Source organism: Anopheles gambiae, chromosome 2, assembly GCF_943734735.2.
Source record: "Anopheles gambiae chromosome 2, idAnoGambNW_F1_1, whole genome shotgun sequence".
In the NCBI taxonomy this organism is placed as follows: Eukaryota; Metazoa; Arthropoda; class Insecta; order Diptera; family Culicidae; genus Anopheles; species Anopheles gambiae.
Window position 1 is genome coordinate 109,010,832 of NC_064601.1, and position 20,020 is coordinate 109,030,851.

Consider the following 20,020-nt stretch of genomic DNA (forward strand, 5'->3'; position numbering starts at 1 on the left):
TCACAATACTAGTTGACCTGAAAAAAGTCCATACTTGTCATCAGTAATAGAAAACTCAATCACAGTCATTTACAAAAGACAGAATAAATAGAATAATTTATTCATTTCATGCACGAGAATCTCGATTTTCGTTACGGCTAGGTATACACAATAAATCTCGCGAAAAACAAACTCGTTCCTCACACTCGAATGCCTGCACATAGCATCGTACACTGTAACTCCGGCTGGTCTGCGCATTTGCACCTTGCCCCAGCCGAAGAAGTAGACTGTTAATACATATTATATCGTTGCGCCATCCGTCTCGCTCATAGTACCCTAAGCTCTACAAAACTACGCTGCGTGGGTCAATAAATATAGTGTGGCATATCTGGGGTGGGCCGAGTCTCATACACGCCTAGAACCGACCACGAACCTGATTGATCCAGTCCAGGTAGTGGGCGACCTTAACGTACACGCCGGGCACATTCGCTTGGCCGCAGCCAATGCCCCACGACACGACACCAACCACCTGCCAGACGCCGTTCCGTTCGCAAACCAGCGGACCACCACCATCGCCCTTGCACGCGTCCTTGCCCTCCTCGCCGCCGGCACAGATGAAGCCCTGGTTCAGGTTGTACGTGTAGCCGAGGCGCGTCTGGCGCAGCTGGTTCTGGCACTGGTAGTGATTCACAATCGGCACGTCCACCTCCTTCAGGATGTTCTGATACTTGCCATAGTCACCGAACGCGTCCTTACCCCAGCCGGTGGTCCAGCAACGTTGGCCGGAGAAATCGGTATGCTTGTCGGGCAGACAGGCGGGCGCGATGTGGGGCGCACTGGTAAGATCCACCGGACGGTCCATCTTCAGAATGGCCAAATCGTTGTCAAGCGTGCCGGCGTAATATTCCGGGTGTACCTGCACCGAGATGATATCGCGCTCAATGTACGGGTAGAATTCAACGTCGTGGTTTACGTCCCATTCGCCGAGGCGTACACGAAGATCAAATCCATTGTAGCTGTAATGAAAGAAGTATTGGCATTAAAATATAACACATTGGGTAGGCGTTTTATGTACTTACGTTTTCACACAGTGAGCCGCCGTTATGATGTACAGATTGTCGATCAAGGTACCACCGCACACGTACACCGATTCCTTGGGATCCTTCTTCAGAATCGCCACCTGCCATGGGTATTCGCCGAACTCGCTATCACCGTCCACGTACACCGGGTTCTTGATGCGTCCGTTAATGCCTTGCGCGTTTCGTACACCACACTTGCCCAGATTCTGGCTCGCTGGATTGCGATACACGGGCTTACGGCAGCAAACCTGACGACCGCTGCACTGCTGCTGTTGCTGACCAGGGCGAGGTCCGTAGTACGCTTGTCTCTGTGGAATTTGTGAAACAAAAAGAGTGGAAAAGTTCATCCATTTGCCCGGTAAGCTTCCCGCGACTTAATCCGCTATTGAAGTGTGAGGTGTAGTAGTGTTGTGTTCTATGTGACCTAATCCTGTTTGCACTGCGTAGAAGAAGCTTCTTCAGAGAAGTCAGCAAAACTGCACTCCGTCCTTGCATTTACATACCTTTTCGGTGGAGAAAGATTTTTCCTGTACGGAGGAGGGTTCAACCGCAACCGGTTCTTCAATTTGCTTTACCGTTTCTTGACCTTCTTCCAGCGACTCCGGCACACTGACGTCCGTGGCCCGGCGTCTGCGTCGGCTGCTTGGGAAGCTGATCGTGGGGCTACCCTGCGCGTGGCCCGGTGCCGGCGTGGGCACACTCTGGGTCGGAATGGAGGATGGAAGTCTTACAGCGTTAGATCGGTCTGTAGGTAGCTCGCTGATCTCGTGCCTATAGTTCTGGTACTGCCGACCGTACTGAGCTCTGTTTGCATTGATGTTGTTCGGTGCATTTTGCGGATATACCGACTGGTACTTGAAGTTACCGGCAGGCCGGTAAGCGTTCGTGCTTTCACCAGCAAACGTTACGTTCGTGCTACGACCCAACTCAACATTGTCGTAGTACTCAGTGTCCTCGCCGTTCTTCACCACCGAGGAAGCGTCACGGAAATACGGAGGCCTGGGACCACCACCAAAACCAGCTGGGCCAAAGCCGCCCGCCGGCCCAACCTGTGGTCCAAAGTGGGGCCCAACGGGTCCCCCAAACGGTGGCTGACCTCCAACAAACGGTGGAGGTGGAGGCGGTCGATTAAACCCTCCCAGACCTCCGGTGTAAATCGGACCGGGCGGCTTGGTGTAGATCAGCTCCGGATGGCCACCGGGACCGAACGGCGGTGGCCGGGAAAGGATCGGCCCGTCAACGTACGGTGGAGGCGGTCCGTGCACGTGATGGGGATGGTAGATTGGCGGCGGCCTCGGATACCCTCCGTGGTGGGAGTGGTAGTGTTCGTGCTGATTGAACACGTGGTAAATGTTTTGCTTTTTGGCCGCCAGCAGCCCGCCAATCTTGTGCACAATGTTTTCGGTCGGTGTGACGTGCAGGTTGACCAACGGTTTCAGCACCTTGTCGCCGTACTCGTCCTTTGTCACCTGCAGCGACAGGAGCGGGTTGACGTTGATCAGCCCCAGATTTAAGCCATTGGCACTGAGCGATCCAAAGTAAGGGTTCGGGGCGGGGTGAGGACCGTACGGGTTGAGCGGGTAGCCGCCGGTCGGGTACGGCAAACCGAACGATACTCCAAACGTGGGCACTACCTTCTTGTCTCCACCGTTACCACCACCCAACAAACGCTAAAACAATACAGTTGAGAGAAGAGGAACAAAGAGGGCAAAGGGTGATTTGGGGGGAAAAGGATTAGGAAACACTGCGGACAATTGCTGGCAAACATACACGTACGCTCACATACACATACCACCAACACGCGCACGCACGCTCACAACATAGGGCGTTCCGTCGACCGGTTAATAGGCAAGCGCAAGCGTTTTCCCATTAAACAACCCGTGCCGCACGGCGTCTATGAGTGGAGAAAGGTGGCGTATTGCGGGTTTTTTTTAATGTGTGTGTGTGAATATTCGTTTAGGGTTGTGTTTGTGTTTCAATTCCTTTCCTTTTTGGCAAATAAGGACCATGGAACGGACATCCATAGTTCCATTGCCGTCCAAGTTCGTGGAGCTTCTTTATTGGAAGTCAAAAGTTTGTCTGCGTTCCAGTGTATTATTGTAGCGTCTGTTGTTTTTTTTGTGGACCAATTCAGTGGCCTCAAATGGTGGCAACAGTCAAGCCCTGAGGTGTCAGTATCGCTGCCGATTTCCGGTTTCTATGACCAAAACGTTGGATGACGACCGCCAACCAAACATCCTGATCGTACGAGCTTTGTGCTTGATCGCCACGTACAACGGAAAATCTCTCTTTCTCTCTCTTTCTCTCTCAATTCTCAGACATCTTAGACAAGGGATTTTAAGGGGATCTCAGCACATGATAGGTTAGGACATTAAGGATTAGGATTTAGTTGTGGGCAAGGCGCCTTTGAGTAGTTTGAGTGTTTCGTTTCTGTGTGTGTGGGTGTGTGGGTTTTTTAATGCGAGCCGAACGGAACGGGGTTAAAATGGAATTTTGAGCATTCAGTAGTAGTAGTATTGGTTAACAGTACCAGATCAGCACAAGTATTAAACTGTATCACACTTACCGGTTCAATGCTGGCCTTATCCTTTGCCTCGTTCGATTTGCCCTCCGCTGCCTCGCGCTTGCTGATCTTCTTCGTCTTCGTTTCCGGTTCCGCTGTGGCATTCTTCGGTACGCGCACCACCGTCATCGTACCGTTACCATCGGTAATTACCACCTCATCAGCTGCCGCTTCAATGTCTGTCTTGAGATTACGCGGATCAAGCGGGAGGATCAGATCGTCCTTGCGGCCGATCACATCCTGCGCCGGGCACTGATCGTACGGCACACAGACGCAATCCTCAATACCGTTTCCGTTGGCGAATTGACTGTACTGTCCACCGTTAGCACCGAACTGGCCTCCATTGGCACCGAACTGCTGGCCTCCATTTGCACCGAACTGCTGGCCTCCATTTGCTCCGAACTGTCCTCCGCTAGAGCCAAACTGTCCTCCGTTCGCGGCATACTGTCCATTGGTGTATTGACTGTACTTGCTGTAGTTGTTGCCGGAGTACGTGCCCAAACCGTTCGAGGCGGCCGGACCCTTAACGTTCAGCTCCTTCTTATACAGCGCCGGATTGGAGGAATGGAAGCCCGCTCCATTGCCACCCTGGTACGCACTGGAGCTTTCGCCACTGTACAGCGAATTGCTGCCAAACTGTGCCGGTCCCTGGTTGTACAGACTGCTCTGGCCTCCCTGCCCGAACGAAGATGACGAACCCTCAAACACAGGCTTCGACTGGGCGGCATACACTCCCGACTGCCCGAAGCCATTGTTGTTGTTAACGCCCTTCAGCTCTTTGTAATCAAAGTCTGACCCAGCGAGAGGTGAAAATCCACCGCCCGAAAGTCCCTGAGCGCCACCGTAAACGCCGCCAGCCGAGTAGAGGCCGCTGTTGAAGCTAGACGAGCTGGATCCGCCAACGACGGCCGAACCGCTCAGTACCGAAGCGCCCACCGGGCCAGGATTGTTCACCACGACCGTCTTCGAATCGGCCGCACCGTCAATGTGGTGGTAGTGATGGTGAATGTGCTGCTCTACCGGTTTTACCAGCGGTCCTTCGTTGAGCACAAGTCCCGGCTTCGAGAGGGGACTCTCGTAGATCTTCTCGCCAGCTCCGATCGGTTCGAACTCGAACGGTGGTGTATCGCCCTCGTAGATCGGTCCGAGTGGTTTCGATGGGTAGGCGGACGCGTAACTGGGGCCAGCGAACGAGTTCGGCGGTCCACTGTACGGTGGACGCTGCTGGGGTCCGGCATAGCCGATCTTGTGCTGCGCGTGGTTCGGTACGGGCATCGGTTTCGGCGGTCCGTACGGTCCCTGGTGCTGTGGCTTGGGTGGGTAAGCTTGCTGCTGTGGTGGCTGCGGAGGACGCTGGGCGTACTGTTGGGGCGGTAGCGGTGGCCCTCGTACCGGGGGTCTCGGTCGTGGCGGTTGCTGCTGGGCGTAGATCGGATAGTACGGTCGTTTGCCTTCGATCGATTCGCCTTGACCGTCACACTGCATCAACCCGAGCGAACACAGCTTGTCCTTGATGATGTTACGTGCCTGCGCATCGTCCGCATTCTGGAGAGCGTCCTGCACCGACGGATCGCTGTACACCTCGTCGAACCCTTCGAGGCTGCGCCCTTGCCGACCGCTGTCGAGGATGAACTTCAGGATGTCCTCGTCGCTAACCTCGGTGACGTTTTGCTGGGAAGCGGGCAGTACTCCGATGTCCTGCCGCTTCTCGCGCACCTTCTCCTCGCCCTGCAGTCCATCCTCGAGCGGAAGCCAACCCCACTCGTCAGCACCGATGACGGCAACCGCTGACAGCACTAGCAGCAGTGCTGCGGATCCTAGCAATCGCATCGTAGTTTGACTGCTCTACAGGCAAGCACAAAGAAAGAGAGAGAAAAAGAAGAAAGAGAAAATAAAAATACAATTACGCACTGTTTCCGAGCTTCCGGATAGTGTATGCCACTGGCCACCACATTCGTCCGATGACTTCCGCGGAAAGAAATGATTACCCATCTGACCATCGAAATAACCCCCGCCGAGGAGGAGGAGGAGGAGGCCTCCGCTGCAATGGTGACTTTGTTATTGTGGTTACCAGCCACGATTACCTAACAACCTTCCCATCTCTCTGACCGCATCGCTCACTGACAACGCGTGAGGTAATATGCATTCAACCTCCTCCTTCCTGTGTTTCTTTGTTTATCTTTAGTGGCTGTGGAGCTGTGGCTTGAGCAGAAACCGCGCCGGTAAGACGCCGAGCAGTGTAAAGGCGAAAGTGACCGCATCCAATCGCTCGGAAGTCGAGTCAAATTCGGCCCCGCAGTTGGTGTTTACGGTGTGAATTATCGTCCGCACCAATGCCCTGCGGGTTAAGAAGTGTATGACCGAGCACCGTTGGAAGAAAGGCTGAAAAGCAGCGAAGGTGTACACGTTAGCTGATCGATCCACCTAGAGAGGAGTCGATGATTTCTCAAAAATGTTTGTTGAACTTGACATTGTCGATCATCGTGGTCGATCTTTAGTGAACAGAGATTTTTAAAGGAGTTTCTGTAACGTTATTTTCAGTATCTCTTTGTCAAGACTGACAAATAGTGTCGAGCAGTCCCGGAAATAAGTGCAACGTACAATTCCCGCCCGCTCCCCCCGGGTCACAATAGCGTGATGACCCTGATGTACCACAAACGATGTATTTTCCTTTCACCCTTTGCCTGAACCGACGCGGTGAAATGGCGGGCCAAGTGAACCACCGAAGCAAATGGTTTGAATTTTGCATAAAACCAGCACAAAGAAACATCCAACGACCGCCGACGATCTTGCTGGCTTTGCGTGTGCCTGTTGAAACCTACGGTAAACAATAACCTTTTTACCCTTTGTGAACGCCCCTCACCTTCCCCTCGGTTTCGGTTCGCTTGGCTTACGAAATCCATCTCAAGCTAACTTATCCCGGGAATGGTTGGCCTCGAAAATGTTTCACTTCCTTGCCCGGCTTTTTAACGGCACCTGGGGAAAATGGGCGAGTGTGTGTGTGTGTGAAGATGAGAAGCAAAACTTCACCACAGCCAGCATACAATGCGCCAGGCCCGATATAAAGAAGACGAAAGTGTTTCACTGATTTGATCGTCAACGGGGCGAAGAAAGAAAAGGGAAAAGGTGAAAAAGTATGGCATCACACAAGTATAAACAGGAAGAATCGTTAAACTGTACGTAGGGGTCCGAACCGTACAGACGTTGATGTGGATGGCTGTAGCACAGAAAAAAAACGGAAACTTTTACTTTCGCAAAATGTATGACTCGCGCAAGTGTCTTATTATCTTGTAGCTGAAGCGATCTTGTGTTGCCTTGTTTTGCAGCAAAGATCAACTGTTTACATTTGACGGTGAAGAAAAGAAAAGCACATTCGAATTATGAATGAACTCATGCAAACACAAACAAAAAAATTAAATTTCTGAAGCTGCTGAAATTGAATAATGCTGCTTCGATCACAACGATCACGATCGTTTATTGTCAAAAATATCGACAAAGATGAACGACCGGATCGGATCAACTTCCGACTCGGTTCGCCCCTATAAGGAAGGTAGTTCCTTCGCCGCTCACCGAAAGTGGTACCATGTGAGAAGTGTCATCGTGTGTGTGTGTGCTGTTGTGTTGTGGTCACCGCTAGAGAAATGAGGTCGCGTCGTTGCATAATTCGCACAACCAACGCAGAAACCACCACCGTCATCGACACCAGATGATTGCGCGAATTTGTCTGCCTTCACACTGTTTTTTTGTGTCTGTGCGTGTGGTTCGTTCCTTTTTTTTGCCCCATCGTCTTGTACTGCTCTCAACTGGCCAACGCCACATGATCACCTTCCTGCGGAGGTTAGACTTCCACCCTCGAGGGCGGCGTGTGCAAGTGTTGTCGCGTCTTTACTCGCAAATCTTAGGGTGGGAATATGAAAAGTGAAATTTACCCGTTTGTTTACCGTGACTGGTTATGGTCAACCGTTGTACAACCGTCGCCGCTGCAGGCGCGTGGGCGGTTGGCGTTTGGCGAACCCGCGTGTCTAGACACGACCTGCCAAAATAACGAAAATTACGAAATATGCGGGCTGGGCAGGACACATACCGCTGCCAAGATCGAGCCGTTTTCATAGCGCTTTTCCTCTACCCGCCCTAATCGAGCAGGAAGGGAGCAAACGTTTCTGCTCTAATCGGTAAACTCGCCATGCCTTATTTTGAACAAGACGTTGGGTGTAAGTGGAGTTACGTGAAAGATGAAATGTCTTTGTTTTGAGCTGCTGCTGTGTGTGGCTGAGATGTTTTATTGTCCTCTTCCCACCCCCCTTACTTCCGAAAAGCAAGGGGAAAAGAACCGCGTATGCGTACGATGAAAGTGTGAGTGTTTTGGATCGGATCAGCGATTTGCATACAATGAGCTCACGGCGGGAATCTTGCTGGAACCATAAACAGTAGTTTACCAAACTTTCTCGCACCGCCGGCAGATATGAAAGTGCGATGATGATGGTGGCGATGCATATGGTCTGGATGGCAATTTACGGCGCCAATATCTTTAGTAGATGGCAGCAGTATTCAACTGTGTTATATAATATGAATATGCCATAAGGAGGAGGAGGTTGGGGGAATTTAGGATAATTAACACAATTAGTGAAGTTGTGCAAATCTCCTAATCTGCTTGACACAGATTGGTAATTTAAGATGTAATTTCAATGTTATGGAGCAGTCTAAAGCAATTTTTTGTTTTATTCAATTTAATTTATGAAGATCTTACACTTGAACGATTTTGAACGAATGATGACGATCTTACACAACCAAGGCCAATGGATCTTATAATTTACAGAGTATGATATCAAATCTAATATAGATCTACTTTGCATTCCTAGGAATATCTACTGATGCCAGAGATTATAAATGGAGTCAGTTTAAGTTGTGTTAACAAGCATCGTTTTCTTATAAAATATTTAAATCATTACATGATCATTTCAAAGAACTCTAAACCATTATTTAAAGTTCATTGCACCTTTGCTCATGCAAGCGCTTCACAAAGGGGCATAAAACTTACACCTCTATAAAACTTTCCCTCTTGTTCTAATAAGCACTACCATCTTAGCAGTCAAAGAATTCTCTTTCCCTTTCATTTACTGTTTACGGGTGAACGATCGTCAAACGACCATTAATCCCACCGCGCGTCTTGTTCTTAAAGCATAATCTCTGTTTTCCCGTTACTTCGTTATGCATCTTTCATCTCCCTTTTCATCCTACCAAAACCAAACCCATCGATCGAGATGCTGTTTGACTCGTTGGGTGCGCTTCGTTTGTTCGTTATAGAAACAGCACTAGCAGTTCAAAAAAGTTTTAATTTAAAGCCCGCTGAAAGTCACCGGAACGGAATCCCAACCGTTGAAGCATTTGGTGTGATGGTTTTGTCTGTCACTAACCTTTCCGTTAATACTTTTCACTGATCTTCCACTGTGCAACGCCTTAATAACGGATGCAGCAAACTGTTACAGCAGCACAATTCGCGACGCTTCACTGTGATCACTCGTCCGCGTGTGGGACTTTTTCACTTTTGCTTAAGATGCACACCAAACTCTCACTACACTCGTTTGTGTTTTTTTGCGATCGTTCGTATCGTATTCGATGTAGCCTTTCGATTTTAACCGTTCACTCCAAACGTGCTCTCCAGTACCAAGAGCTACTAATCCCCAACACTCTGCGCTCTGTATGCTTTCACTGCCGAATGTGGTCTACCATTCCGGCTAAACTGCACAGCTCGAACTGACTTCGGCCAACGGCAACCGGATTGTTTTATAGAACCCCACCGCCGACGGAACGCCGGGCGGCCTCTCACGAAGCCGAATAGTGGAGGGTACGCGTTTGTTTACCTTCCTCCACACCTACGACGATCGTGTGTTCGCTGATCGTGTCCCGCTCCCCTTTGAAAAGAGTTGTGTCCCGCTCCGGCACGGTACAGCCGAGACCCGGTTACAAGATCCGCATCCGAAGCCAAAAAGCGATGAAAAAAAATTAAACTCCCGTAAAAAATTACCGTAACCGAAGAAAGCGGACTGCAACTACCGAGATCGGTTTGTCAGCGGGGCTTGGAAGAGCGAGAGAGAGAGAGAGAGGGAGGGAGAGGGTGAAGAAAACTTCTGCACGGGGAGAACCGCTGCGTTTAGCCATCGTATGGAAACGATCTGAAACGTAGACACACATACACGGGATTGCTGATGATAGTGGAAGTCTTTGACCTGGCGGATGAGCTAAAAATCTTGCCCATCGTTAGCACGGCCGACCAGCCTTCAGCCTATGTCAGATCGAACATAGGGGTAGAGTACTTTCTCTTTCACTACCATTGGTGCATTGGTTGCGTTGATCTGAACGTTCAGCTTCTTTATTCCTTCGTGTCGGGGATGCGAAGGGACGGCGCGGTCCTTTAGCGTGAAATGCTGGGTGGTGAGCCGGGTTTATTGACATCATGCCTCAACTCACATACACACACAAACCTACGCCTCTTACGGTCGAACGCTGGCGCTAGGGGCGATTCGGAACATGGCGAAGGAAAAGGGTGGTGGTGGTAGATATTACGCTACATTTTGTATCTTTAGCGCATAGCGTTTGTGTGTCTCGAATCCACAAAAGTTGACCGCGTGAACAGTTCAGTTGGAGGATTACATGATCACACTCTCGAACGGGCCCGGGAGGTGCAGTAGGATGAATCATCGCGCACGGTGAGAGAAAGAGTGAGAGAGCGAGAGCGAAAGAGGGCCAAACGTGAGCCATTTCCGAAACGGATGGCTGACCGATGCACGAAACGGATGACTTCAACAAATTGGGGTTTCGCGCCTTACCTACCATTGAAGTCTTTCGTGCATTTCGTCGATCGTGGCAGAAACGGGCAAAACTGACCTACAGAGCGATTGCGGCTTTTTCTTGGAAATGGAATGGGATTTAAAGGAAATGATGAAAGCATTTTACTACGCGTACGCGCGGATCCGTGTTTTGATGACAGATTTATTGATATTTTTGACCACTTGTTGTTTCTGTTATACAAATGGGTGAAATGTTCGTTCTACGATTGAAAAGCAGATTCTTATTTTTTTAATTGATTTAATGTTGTTGATAACTGTATAGCTTTGTTAGTATCCTTCCAATTAGTAAGTAAAAGAGTAAACTATACATCAACAACAAAAATACTAAAACTCCCTCTCGAAATCCTGTCCGTAGCCGAAAAAAGTCGATCAACCATTAATGTGCACGGCTACCTCCCGGATGTTGCTGCGATGCAGAGCTCTTGCTCTTGCGGTACAGTTTTCAACATAATTGCTATAAAAAAACGTTTCACATGCACACCCACCCAACACATAAAAGAACCAATCCTCCGGCATAAAAGGGTGTAAGTTGCTTGCAGTTTTCGCGGCTGCAAGTACGTGCGATTGCAATGAATGACACACGTGAAGCTCACGTTCATGCTTTCATTGCATTCGTTTCGCATTCGGAAGGATTCAGGCAGCCAGCGACAGGGAGAAGCCGGATTATGCAATTTACGGCACCGGGTGTAATAAGGCCAACTCATTTATTCAGCCCACCGGGACGACGGCCCTGAGAAGGTTTATTTGCGTGTCTGGATGACGATGGATGGATGAGTGTCTGGTTGCGGTCGTTAGTACGCAGGAGGCTTTATTTCTCCTTCACTTTCCTTCTAGCTTCGACGGCGAGGTTGACGACGTCATGCCTGTGGTTTTGAGTGGGTTATTTTTATCTCTCTTCGGCTTTACGACGTCATAAGTCGGTTTGGGTTGTTGAACGGTATGTTGAGCATGAAAGGAAAGGTCTCGTTTTATGAGACACACTAATTATTGATGCTGCTGCCTTTGTATAGTTGCCCGAGCATGACTGTCATGAATTGTGATTAAATTATTGTTTAAAGTGCCGAAGATAATTTGTTTTATGTTTTTTTTTATTTAATTTTATTATAAATATTTTTTTCATGTACATTTTAATGGACCGCATCGAAACCGATCGCCTGTACGTTGCCGGATACAAACGGTATCGAGGCCAGGTCGATTGAACGCATTTGAACTGAACGATTCGGTGCACTGCACAGCCCACCGACACGGGGCAGCCCGTACCGAATTGTAGCTGTAACGTTATGCTGCCGCCGTCACCACCAGCCCAGCGCTAAAGCAATAGTTGGGGTTTTCCACCAATGTGTTCGATTACAGCAGCCACAATGCATCCACGCTCGCCGACCCCGACGGCCGGTACTCGCGTGTTGAATTGTTTTGATTTGTAAGAAGCCTTCTGGGAGGGGTGTTGTGTTTGGGTTTTTCCCCACGGCTAGAAATGTTTCGTACGCGCAGACAAACACGCACACACACACTCAGCTCGTGGGCCGGCCCGGATTGCATAACACGGATCTTGGCTGGAGTTTCATTCATAAAACTCACTCGCTCGGTAGGCTCTTGATGTTCCCTTTCTTTCGGGGCCCGTTCGATGCAAAATGCCACCCTAAAGACGCGATTTTGAGCGTTCCGCGAAGTGTCAGAGTGGCTGATTCACACCACGTGTTGCATTGGGGCCATACCCCCAAGGTTTGCCGGTCGTTCTGCGGATTTTGGTTTAAGAAATTCTGTGCGGCTGGGATTCCCGACGATTACCTTCGAAATTGTCGATGAATACCGGGCGAGTAGTACCCGGTGCGTGTTGTGTAGGCCGGTGGCCTCAATTGAACTCCCTCCCGTACTTTGCAACCAACACCGCAAGGAAAGCATCACCGATCACCGTACGCAGGGTAGCCACCGGCACGTTTCTGCGGTCGATGGTCACGTTAGTGAATAATAACTCATCATCACCACATTGCGCCCATTGTGTGTCGCGCGTCGCGGCCTTCGGAGTGTCGAATTCGCCCCGGGGGAGGGGGAGGAGTTGTTGATGTAATACCGTTTAGCTGGCTGCTGCCTGCGCGGTTTGTTTACCGTGTCCGGGAGGGGTGATAAAGAAAAGGTTTAATATTTTACGCATGCGTCCGGCAACGAATATGGACCAAATTTTGACGTCACTTGGGTGGAGGGGGAGAGTGCTTAGGAAACTGGAGTAGGTCTGCAAGCTGGATCGTGTGTGTGCAATCAAGGTTACAGGTAGTGACAAATCCATTGTTGCGGTGTTTACGATGGGTTTTGCGACGAATTATATGCAAATCGTTCAATGCAATTTGAATGATTGTTTTGAAGTTCTGTAACTCGTTTTGGTTAAATATGTGTACGATAATGAAGCATCAGAAAGAGGATGACAAGTGTTCAATTGTTGTTTAATATGATGCTTAGATGAATGAGGAATTATAAAACAAAGAATTTAAACCCAAATCCAACTGGTCGATTTATTCTAGCTTCGTTAAAATCTTTATTGCATCAAATGTATGTGTTTTGTTCAAAAAAAAAATACTATTCTTACGGCTAGGCAAGACGAATAAAGTTACAAATGAAAATTCCTTGTCACAGCTTGCGATTTTCCGATCTTTTGACACATTGTTTCTATGCTGCAGAACTGGGGTGTACACCGAAGCTGCTACGGCTGCTGTTGCTTACTTTAATAATAAATATGAATTTCATTTGGCTGTCCGCACGGGACCTCTTGTTGGCGGCATCCTCTGTCACTGTGACTGTGATGGAGGGAGGGGGGAACGGAAAATCCTGTACGACCAACGGTGATGGGTGCATATGTTGTGGTGCATGAAACATATTTGACACAGTAAACAGTAAACCCGATTCCTGCCTTAAATCATACCTGATCGTAAAAACCTGGCAGCGTTTCATCACTTTTTTCTTGTTTTTTAATTATCTTTGTGCATGTGTGTATGTGTGTTAATTATTAAATGTATTTTTTTTAAACTATCCCCGAAAGGTTTCGTTATTCTAAAACTTGAACTGCAGATTAGAAATGGTTTTGGTTCAAATTCATTTCTTACCTACTCTACCTCAGCACACACCACTCAGCACTCAAGTTCGATGATTTATTTATTGTTTTTGTTTTGTTTTTCTATGCAAATTGTGTGTTTATTGTGGGTTTGCTGTGCTTTTTGTCGTCCAGAGCCACGTTAAATTTGGTTGGACATGTGGAATCGTTTGTTTGTTGAGTGGAAATTGAGTTGAAGTTGAATGCGAATGTGAGAGCTTCTTAATATCTACATTCGACACAGCATCGTCATTCGTCACTGTGTGTGTATTTGTGTGTGTGTGTGGTGTGCATTTAGATAAAAAACTTGTAACCGATATTGAAGAGTGAACTTTTGGCTTTTCTTTCAAATTCTATCTAAAATGGAACGCACGAACATGCAATCGAATGGAATCGAAAAAGGATCGATTGTGGGATTATATGGCAATGTGCGGGCATCAATGCGGGTGTTCGCAATCGTTTTTTGTTTACGGAGTTTAGGGGTCGAATAGGGTTTAATTTAAAGGAGGGTGACCAATTCTGACCTTCACGCGGCTAGGTGAATCTTTACCCTTTTTTAATCAAAGGTAGCTTTTGTGTCCTAATGGATATTCTATTGTGGGGTCCCTGGAAGCATTGGTCTGTGTGTACCTCTCTTTCCCCGCCCTCTTTTGTTGGCCACCGTACTATCAAGCCTTATCATAAGCTTGCCAGAAAGAGGGGGGGGGGGGCAAGTGGGATGAAGTGGATGGGAGAAAAAACTTGTGCTTCGATTAAGAGTACTATACGCTACACGTTAGCCTGCATCCGCTCTACCAAGTACGCTAAACTAGAGTATCACCGACAGTGTGGGTTTCATTACGCTAAGCAGCACCAGCAGGCCCAGTGCCAGTGTCGTTGAGGTGCGCCGGAAGTGTGCGATCGGATTGGTCGAGTGGGCTTTGCCGGTGTTGCACAGCGACTTCTCGCAGCAGCTCGTGCAGGCGTACAGCTTCGTGCGTTCGCCTATGATTATGCAACCCGCCTCACAGCTGCTGATGCAGCGCCGCTCGAGCGACCACAGCTTCGGCGTGGAGGTGGAATTTTCCGTGCTGGTTGTGTAGGAAAACTGTTTAACCTGAAATGGGAAAGGAAGCAAATGGGAGATTACTGCCAGAGCCTGATTGTTGTTAAATATGTGTTAAATATGATTTAATGACTAGCAAATTGATCTTTTTTTAACATTTTCTTTAAACTAGTTTAATGTTCCTTTTTTACCATTTTGTAGCACATCAATTTCTTCGTATTCGTTTCCAATTTACCGTTACCAGGCAGCATCAAAATCTAATGGTGATTTAATTACCACCACCCGGGCTTGCTGCTGTTCCCTTGCTGACGTCACTGGCTCCAAAATCAAGCCCCTAGCGAGCAGCCCCAAACCAGCGGTGGGCTGGCTTGCTCAAACATTTGTCAATTAAATGCCACTGAAATATGACACTTCCTTCCGGCAGCGAACGTCGTCTCGTCGCTCGCTTCATCCCCACGCCAAGCAGCACGGTGTCCCTGCAACGCGTGTCTCTTATCGATTCATCATCATAATGTAGCGCGTATTAATTTAGTGTACTGTTACGATGATTCCGTTACCGCACACACTACCATGTATTTTGCGTAGCGCATCCGTATGTACTAAGTGGACGGTTGGTAAATAGCTTTTAGTTTAGAAAACGACAGTGCGACCGGCACCGTCATCACATCCTCAAATAAACTTTAACCCGCAAGCTCTAGCCCTACCCAGTTTTACGACCTGCTGCTTAACTGTGCCCATTTCAATGTAATTAAATTGTACTAACACGCGGGCAACATAACGATCGCATTGCTCTGTGCCATGTGCTTTACTATTAGCGTGTTATATGATAGCGTTTGTCAAAAATCGTAAAACACTCTCTTTACCCACGTTTCCCCCACGTTTGTTTTGCTCCGTGCAGGTTCAATCTGTGTCAATGCTACACGCGGCTGCCCATTCTGCCCTACATTTTGGGCATCCCGAGAACGAGTTTCTGAAGCTTCTTTCATCTCCTTGCCCAAGAAAACATCTTGCCATCTTCGTCTTGCATTAATCGTTATCACTGCACACACACAAACACACCGTCACATGCGGCACTCGCGTGAGAGAGGGACAAAAGTTGTTTGCGTGCTTTCTGCTCCTCACCTCGAATCGTAATCGAAATCATGCATACTGGCTACAACCAGCAGAGCAACAACGTCACTTACCATGCAGATAAATTCCTCCGGGTTACACTTTTTAACGAAGGATGCATTATTTCCGGACGACAGATCGATACAGGCCTCGCCATCGTCCGTAGCATTGCACGAGTAGCACCAGAGATCATTAATCTTCTCCGTCGCAGCTGATGTCTTATGTACAGTGTTCGTTAGGTACTGCGATCTTCCTGTGAGTGTGTATGAGTGTGTGTGTGTGTGATGTGGGTAAAAAAGCGGGGGAAAAACAATTAAAGGATAATGATAAACTGACACGTTCACAGCCTCCGTTTCCCTTCGTTCACACTGCGTACAAAGCGACCCTCATTCCCCGCACACTTACCTAACTCGAGCAAGCCCATGAAGACGATTGCGATTATAATTGACATTTTGGCCTCATTCTGCAGTGAGTGTATTTCGGCAAGCAAACCGACTGCCGTGTCGCGTAGTACTGCCCACATTCGCTGCCGACACTACTAGCTCACGTTGCTACTGTCGATGTCGCGTTTTACGATACTGCGATGCCCTAATGCGCCTGAAACGTATGCTTGTTGCTCAGCACCTGACGACTGTTAGCCACACAATCATCGGCCCTCAGCCCCTACCGTACGCACGGGTGGAGGACGCTTCAGGTGACAGCTTGTGTGCGTATGTGTGCTCTTTGTTACACGCGCGCTACTACATCCAGCTTGCAGCAATTCCTGTGTGCATTTGCCTCTCCCTGCTCCAGCGTCGTTTGGCAGGACGAATCCACCAGAAAGCAGGTGGTATTGTGAATACAGCCACCCACACACACACACACAGCCACAATTCCACTTTGTTGCACTTGTTTCAATTCCCTAATGCCCGTGACACTGCGATTCACTGCAGCACACGTACAATCGCAATGGAAAACACTTTACCCCTCAAGCGTCGAAATCAACACAACTGACATCTAGCAATTCCATTGTAAGGCAAGGAGTTTTCCTTACTCCTTACTCTGCCTCTTTGTCCCTTGCGCGTGCAGAAATGCTTGTGTGTCTTACGCTTATATCAGCTCGAAACTCGAAGCCACGGAACGAAATGTTGGTGCAAACCTAGCGAGATTGATACAATTAAGACGTGCGTGCGGATCTGAGTGAGGATAGTGGAAGATGTTATGCGAAGGAAACAGTGACCATTGACGGAATCGTGAACACACTCGCCTACCCGGATAGTGGGTGTGGGGAAGCTGAAGGTGTTCATCCTAGGCCCATGGTGACGCCTGTCAAACGAGACAGCTTCGATATGCGGGCATGCGCGTGGAAAATTTCATTTGAAATGGGAGTTGGTTATGATTTCGATTTCAAAAGCGTATTTTTAAAAGGTTTGGATTGAGGATTGAGTGATGGATATTTCGAAGCGCATGTAGATTACTATTTCCACTAGTTGGTTCTTGGTAAGCTACGTAAAGGTAGTTCTATTGAGCCAGCCATTAGTGCCAGAGACCCGGGAGTCAGCGATTGGTGGCTAGTGGAACTGGCCATATGCATGTCGCAGTTGTGTCCTGATAAGTGATGCGCCAGTTCCTATAGTTGGTTCTGGATGAGCTACATAAAGGATGCATTGTATTTGATGGAGTAAGACCCGTTTTTCTTTGATGGAACTATGTTGGTCGTCTTGGGTGTGTGTATGACTCGCACGGTTCCTCTAAGAGTTTTCAGATGCCACCACTTGTTCGTTTTTTTTTCATAATACATATTACAGTAAATTTATTTTATAGATACTTTCGTCCTTGTCAAACGTTTGTTGAGCTAAGAGGTGGGACTTATCATCATTTATCATCATTTATCTAATTTCAACTTCAGTTTGTCTAAGGCGAGTGTTACACAAAATGCTTAATGGCGCTATAAAACATGTATTGTGTTTTTAAAATGGGAAGTTTTCCGTTTTGTTGTGTCTTTGTTTTTTCCCAGTGCTGTAAAAACAGAAATATAAAAAATATTTATTATTGTGTACATCTTTATTGTATACTGTAGGAAGTGTCGTAAAATATTAAGCAAACATGAGATGGAGATCAATCTTGAACTCCAACTGAGACTAAGTTTAAATGATTTGAAAACAATAGTTTCTGTTTTGTTTAAGATTTTGTATATTTTTCAGTTTTTTGCCTTACCTACCAGACTTCAAATTTCACCGATCAACACCTGGAACGACAGCTTTAGAATCGTTTTTATTTATTTTTTTTAACAAAATTGTAAATATTTAAGATCTCATTATAAATGTACCATTATTTTTTCTTAATCCTTATAACTCACACTGTAAATCATTATTTAGGTGATAAACTTACGTCATGCATACAAAAATGGGTTGAAATAGCGGTGCGAGTGATGGTATTTTTTGTTTTTAATTTCCGGATTAAACCCTGGGAGTGTCCATTAATTCAAACAGGTGTGAAAGTATGACGCACCCAGTACAGTGGGCTAATTTTGTCTAAACACGCATGAAGCAAAGTAAATTAAGATGATGAAAATAGGATTTAGCTATCATTTGCACAAGATTAGTACATGATTAGGGAAAGGTATAATTTTTGTGCAAAAAAAAAAATACTTACATTAAAAGGATTACATCACGAACAGGCTTTTCCTGATAATCCACAATGTGTATCTTTTTGAACAAAAAAAAAATTACAGAAAAAAACACACACACTTGCATGTGACTTATGTCCTCTTGAAAAACATATTTTCAACGGTATTAACTTTTTTTCTTCCCGGTATCGACTTTAGCGCACAAAAGCAAATCTATCAACAAAATTAAAACTAACATCCACAGTACACAACCGTTCTGGGGAAAGGTGAATTAATTAAACCGTCAAAAAACACGCCTCATCACGCATCGTGATTACTGTTGTGCCGTGTGTCTCGTACTTTTTCGTCCCTTTTCTTTTGCCTTCCTTCCCCCCGAGGGAATCACATTACTTCGGACCACCGTTTCACCTCCGCCACGCTTTCTTCGCCACTTTCACCCTTAGCCAACCGGTCCAACGGACACAATTAGAACAATGACCTCATACAGTGCCGGACTGGTCATACGGTTTCCCCTACCTGTTCGTATATGCTGGCCTGCTGCTAGGGCGTGGAAAAGGGGTGGACCCACAATCAGGCCCCGGGCAAGGGGCTATTATGTCCGAGCGAGGTCTCGTGTGGTTAAAACTTCAAGAAACTCAAGCCACCGAAGCCGCCTTTGTTTGAGCAAACTCCATTCCTTTCGCCTCACCTCGTGGAGAAGAGTAAAGTCAAGAAAGTCAAGCCAAACAAAAACATTTCACACATACCCACCATATGGCGCTGTTTAAGGAGGAGTGCCAAAGTAAATGTCCACGTTTGTGCTAATTTTCCCGATTCGGCGTTCGGCCCATTCACCACACCCCACGGGTTAGTTGCTTTCTTTTGTCGCAATTATCCTTCCACCGGTGGTCCGATGGCACTGGTTCCTGCGGGAAAAAAGCCGGTGAATTTTCCCGCCGCCGTTCAGTTCAGCACGGTTGTCAGGTGGATTGGTCAGAGGGGGTCTGGCTGCTTTCGTTGCGCTACTTCATAACACACCAAAACGTGAAATCGTGGGAAACGTTATTCGTCGCTGCTAGCCGAGTGTTAACCGAAGCACTGCTCGCGACTCCTTCGGTTGGCCTCATTCAAGGGAAAACGGACCCTAAGGTTTTCGACACCCACCCCGGTGCAATTTTACCGAAGTGTGGGGTACGTAAAACGTACGGCGCGAAGGAATCGGTATCGAAGCAAAGGCACGCGCTCGAACTGTAACCGTTCGGATTTCTTTGTTTTAAACGCATCGTGAGGACTGCGGGGAGAAGGCAACTGATTTGCATAGAGGCGCACCAATACACAAATGGCTTATGGAGACTCTTAACACACACACACACATTCACACACCTACACAATGCCTTCAGTACAATTACCAGAGGACCCCTTTGCAAAAAAGGTATGGCGTCAAAGAAAGCGTTGCCTGCACACATACAGGCACAAGGGAATCCTGTAGCACCTACAGCAAGAGCTTGAAGAAGGATAAAAAAATCGTGATGACTTGATTAGGCCAAGGTTTATATCTGCAGGTGTGCTTGCTATACCTACTGGATTCTTATAGGATTGCAATTGGCATGTTGTTGTTCCATTGCTACTTTTATGATCTTTCTTTCGAGAAGGTAGAATAATCTGAAGATACTTTGCAAACTCTTTTTCTCACATTATTCCTTTAAAGAGTTAATTTAACGATGTTA

At 47.5% G+C, this 20,020-nt stretch overlaps 2 protein-coding genes across 5 annotated transcripts; both read right to left on the reverse strand.

The window, feature by feature from the left end:
- Positions 1-68: 68 nt before the first annotated feature.
- Positions 69-9,397, reverse strand: LOC1270130 (uncharacterized). Of its 4 annotated transcripts, none has more exons than XM_061650632.1 (5): positions 9,036-9,397; positions 3,625-5,461; positions 1,562-2,728; positions 1,059-1,366; positions 69-995 (listed from the first exon to the last, which is right to left on the reverse strand). In XM_061650632.1, exons 2-5 carry the CDS (start codon positions 5,449-5,451, stop codon positions 395-397), a joined length of 3,903 nt encoding a protein of 1,300 aa, XP_061506616.1. In that variant the 5' UTR covers positions 5,452-5,461; positions 9,036-9,397; the 3' UTR covers positions 69-394. The 4 variants fall into 4 exon arrangements, with proteins under 4 accessions (XP_061506616.1, XP_061506617.1, XP_061506615.1 ...); XM_061650633.1 differs by having other exon boundaries at positions 1,562-1,759; positions 3,625-5,466; XM_061650631.1 differs by having other exon boundaries at positions 3,625-5,466.
- Positions 9,398-12,971: 3,574 nt separating this feature from the next.
- Positions 12,972-16,956, reverse strand: LOC3290275 (uncharacterized). Its single transcript, XM_565241.3, has 3 exons — positions 16,112-16,956; positions 15,781-15,959; positions 12,972-14,647 (listed from the first exon to the last, which is right to left on the reverse strand). The coding sequence occupies exons 1-3, from the start codon at positions 16,227-16,229 to the stop codon at positions 14,360-14,362; spliced, it is 585 nt and encodes a 194-aa protein (XP_565241.3). The 5' UTR covers positions 16,230-16,956; the 3' UTR covers positions 12,972-14,359.
- Positions 16,957-20,020: the final 3,064 nt, after the last annotated feature.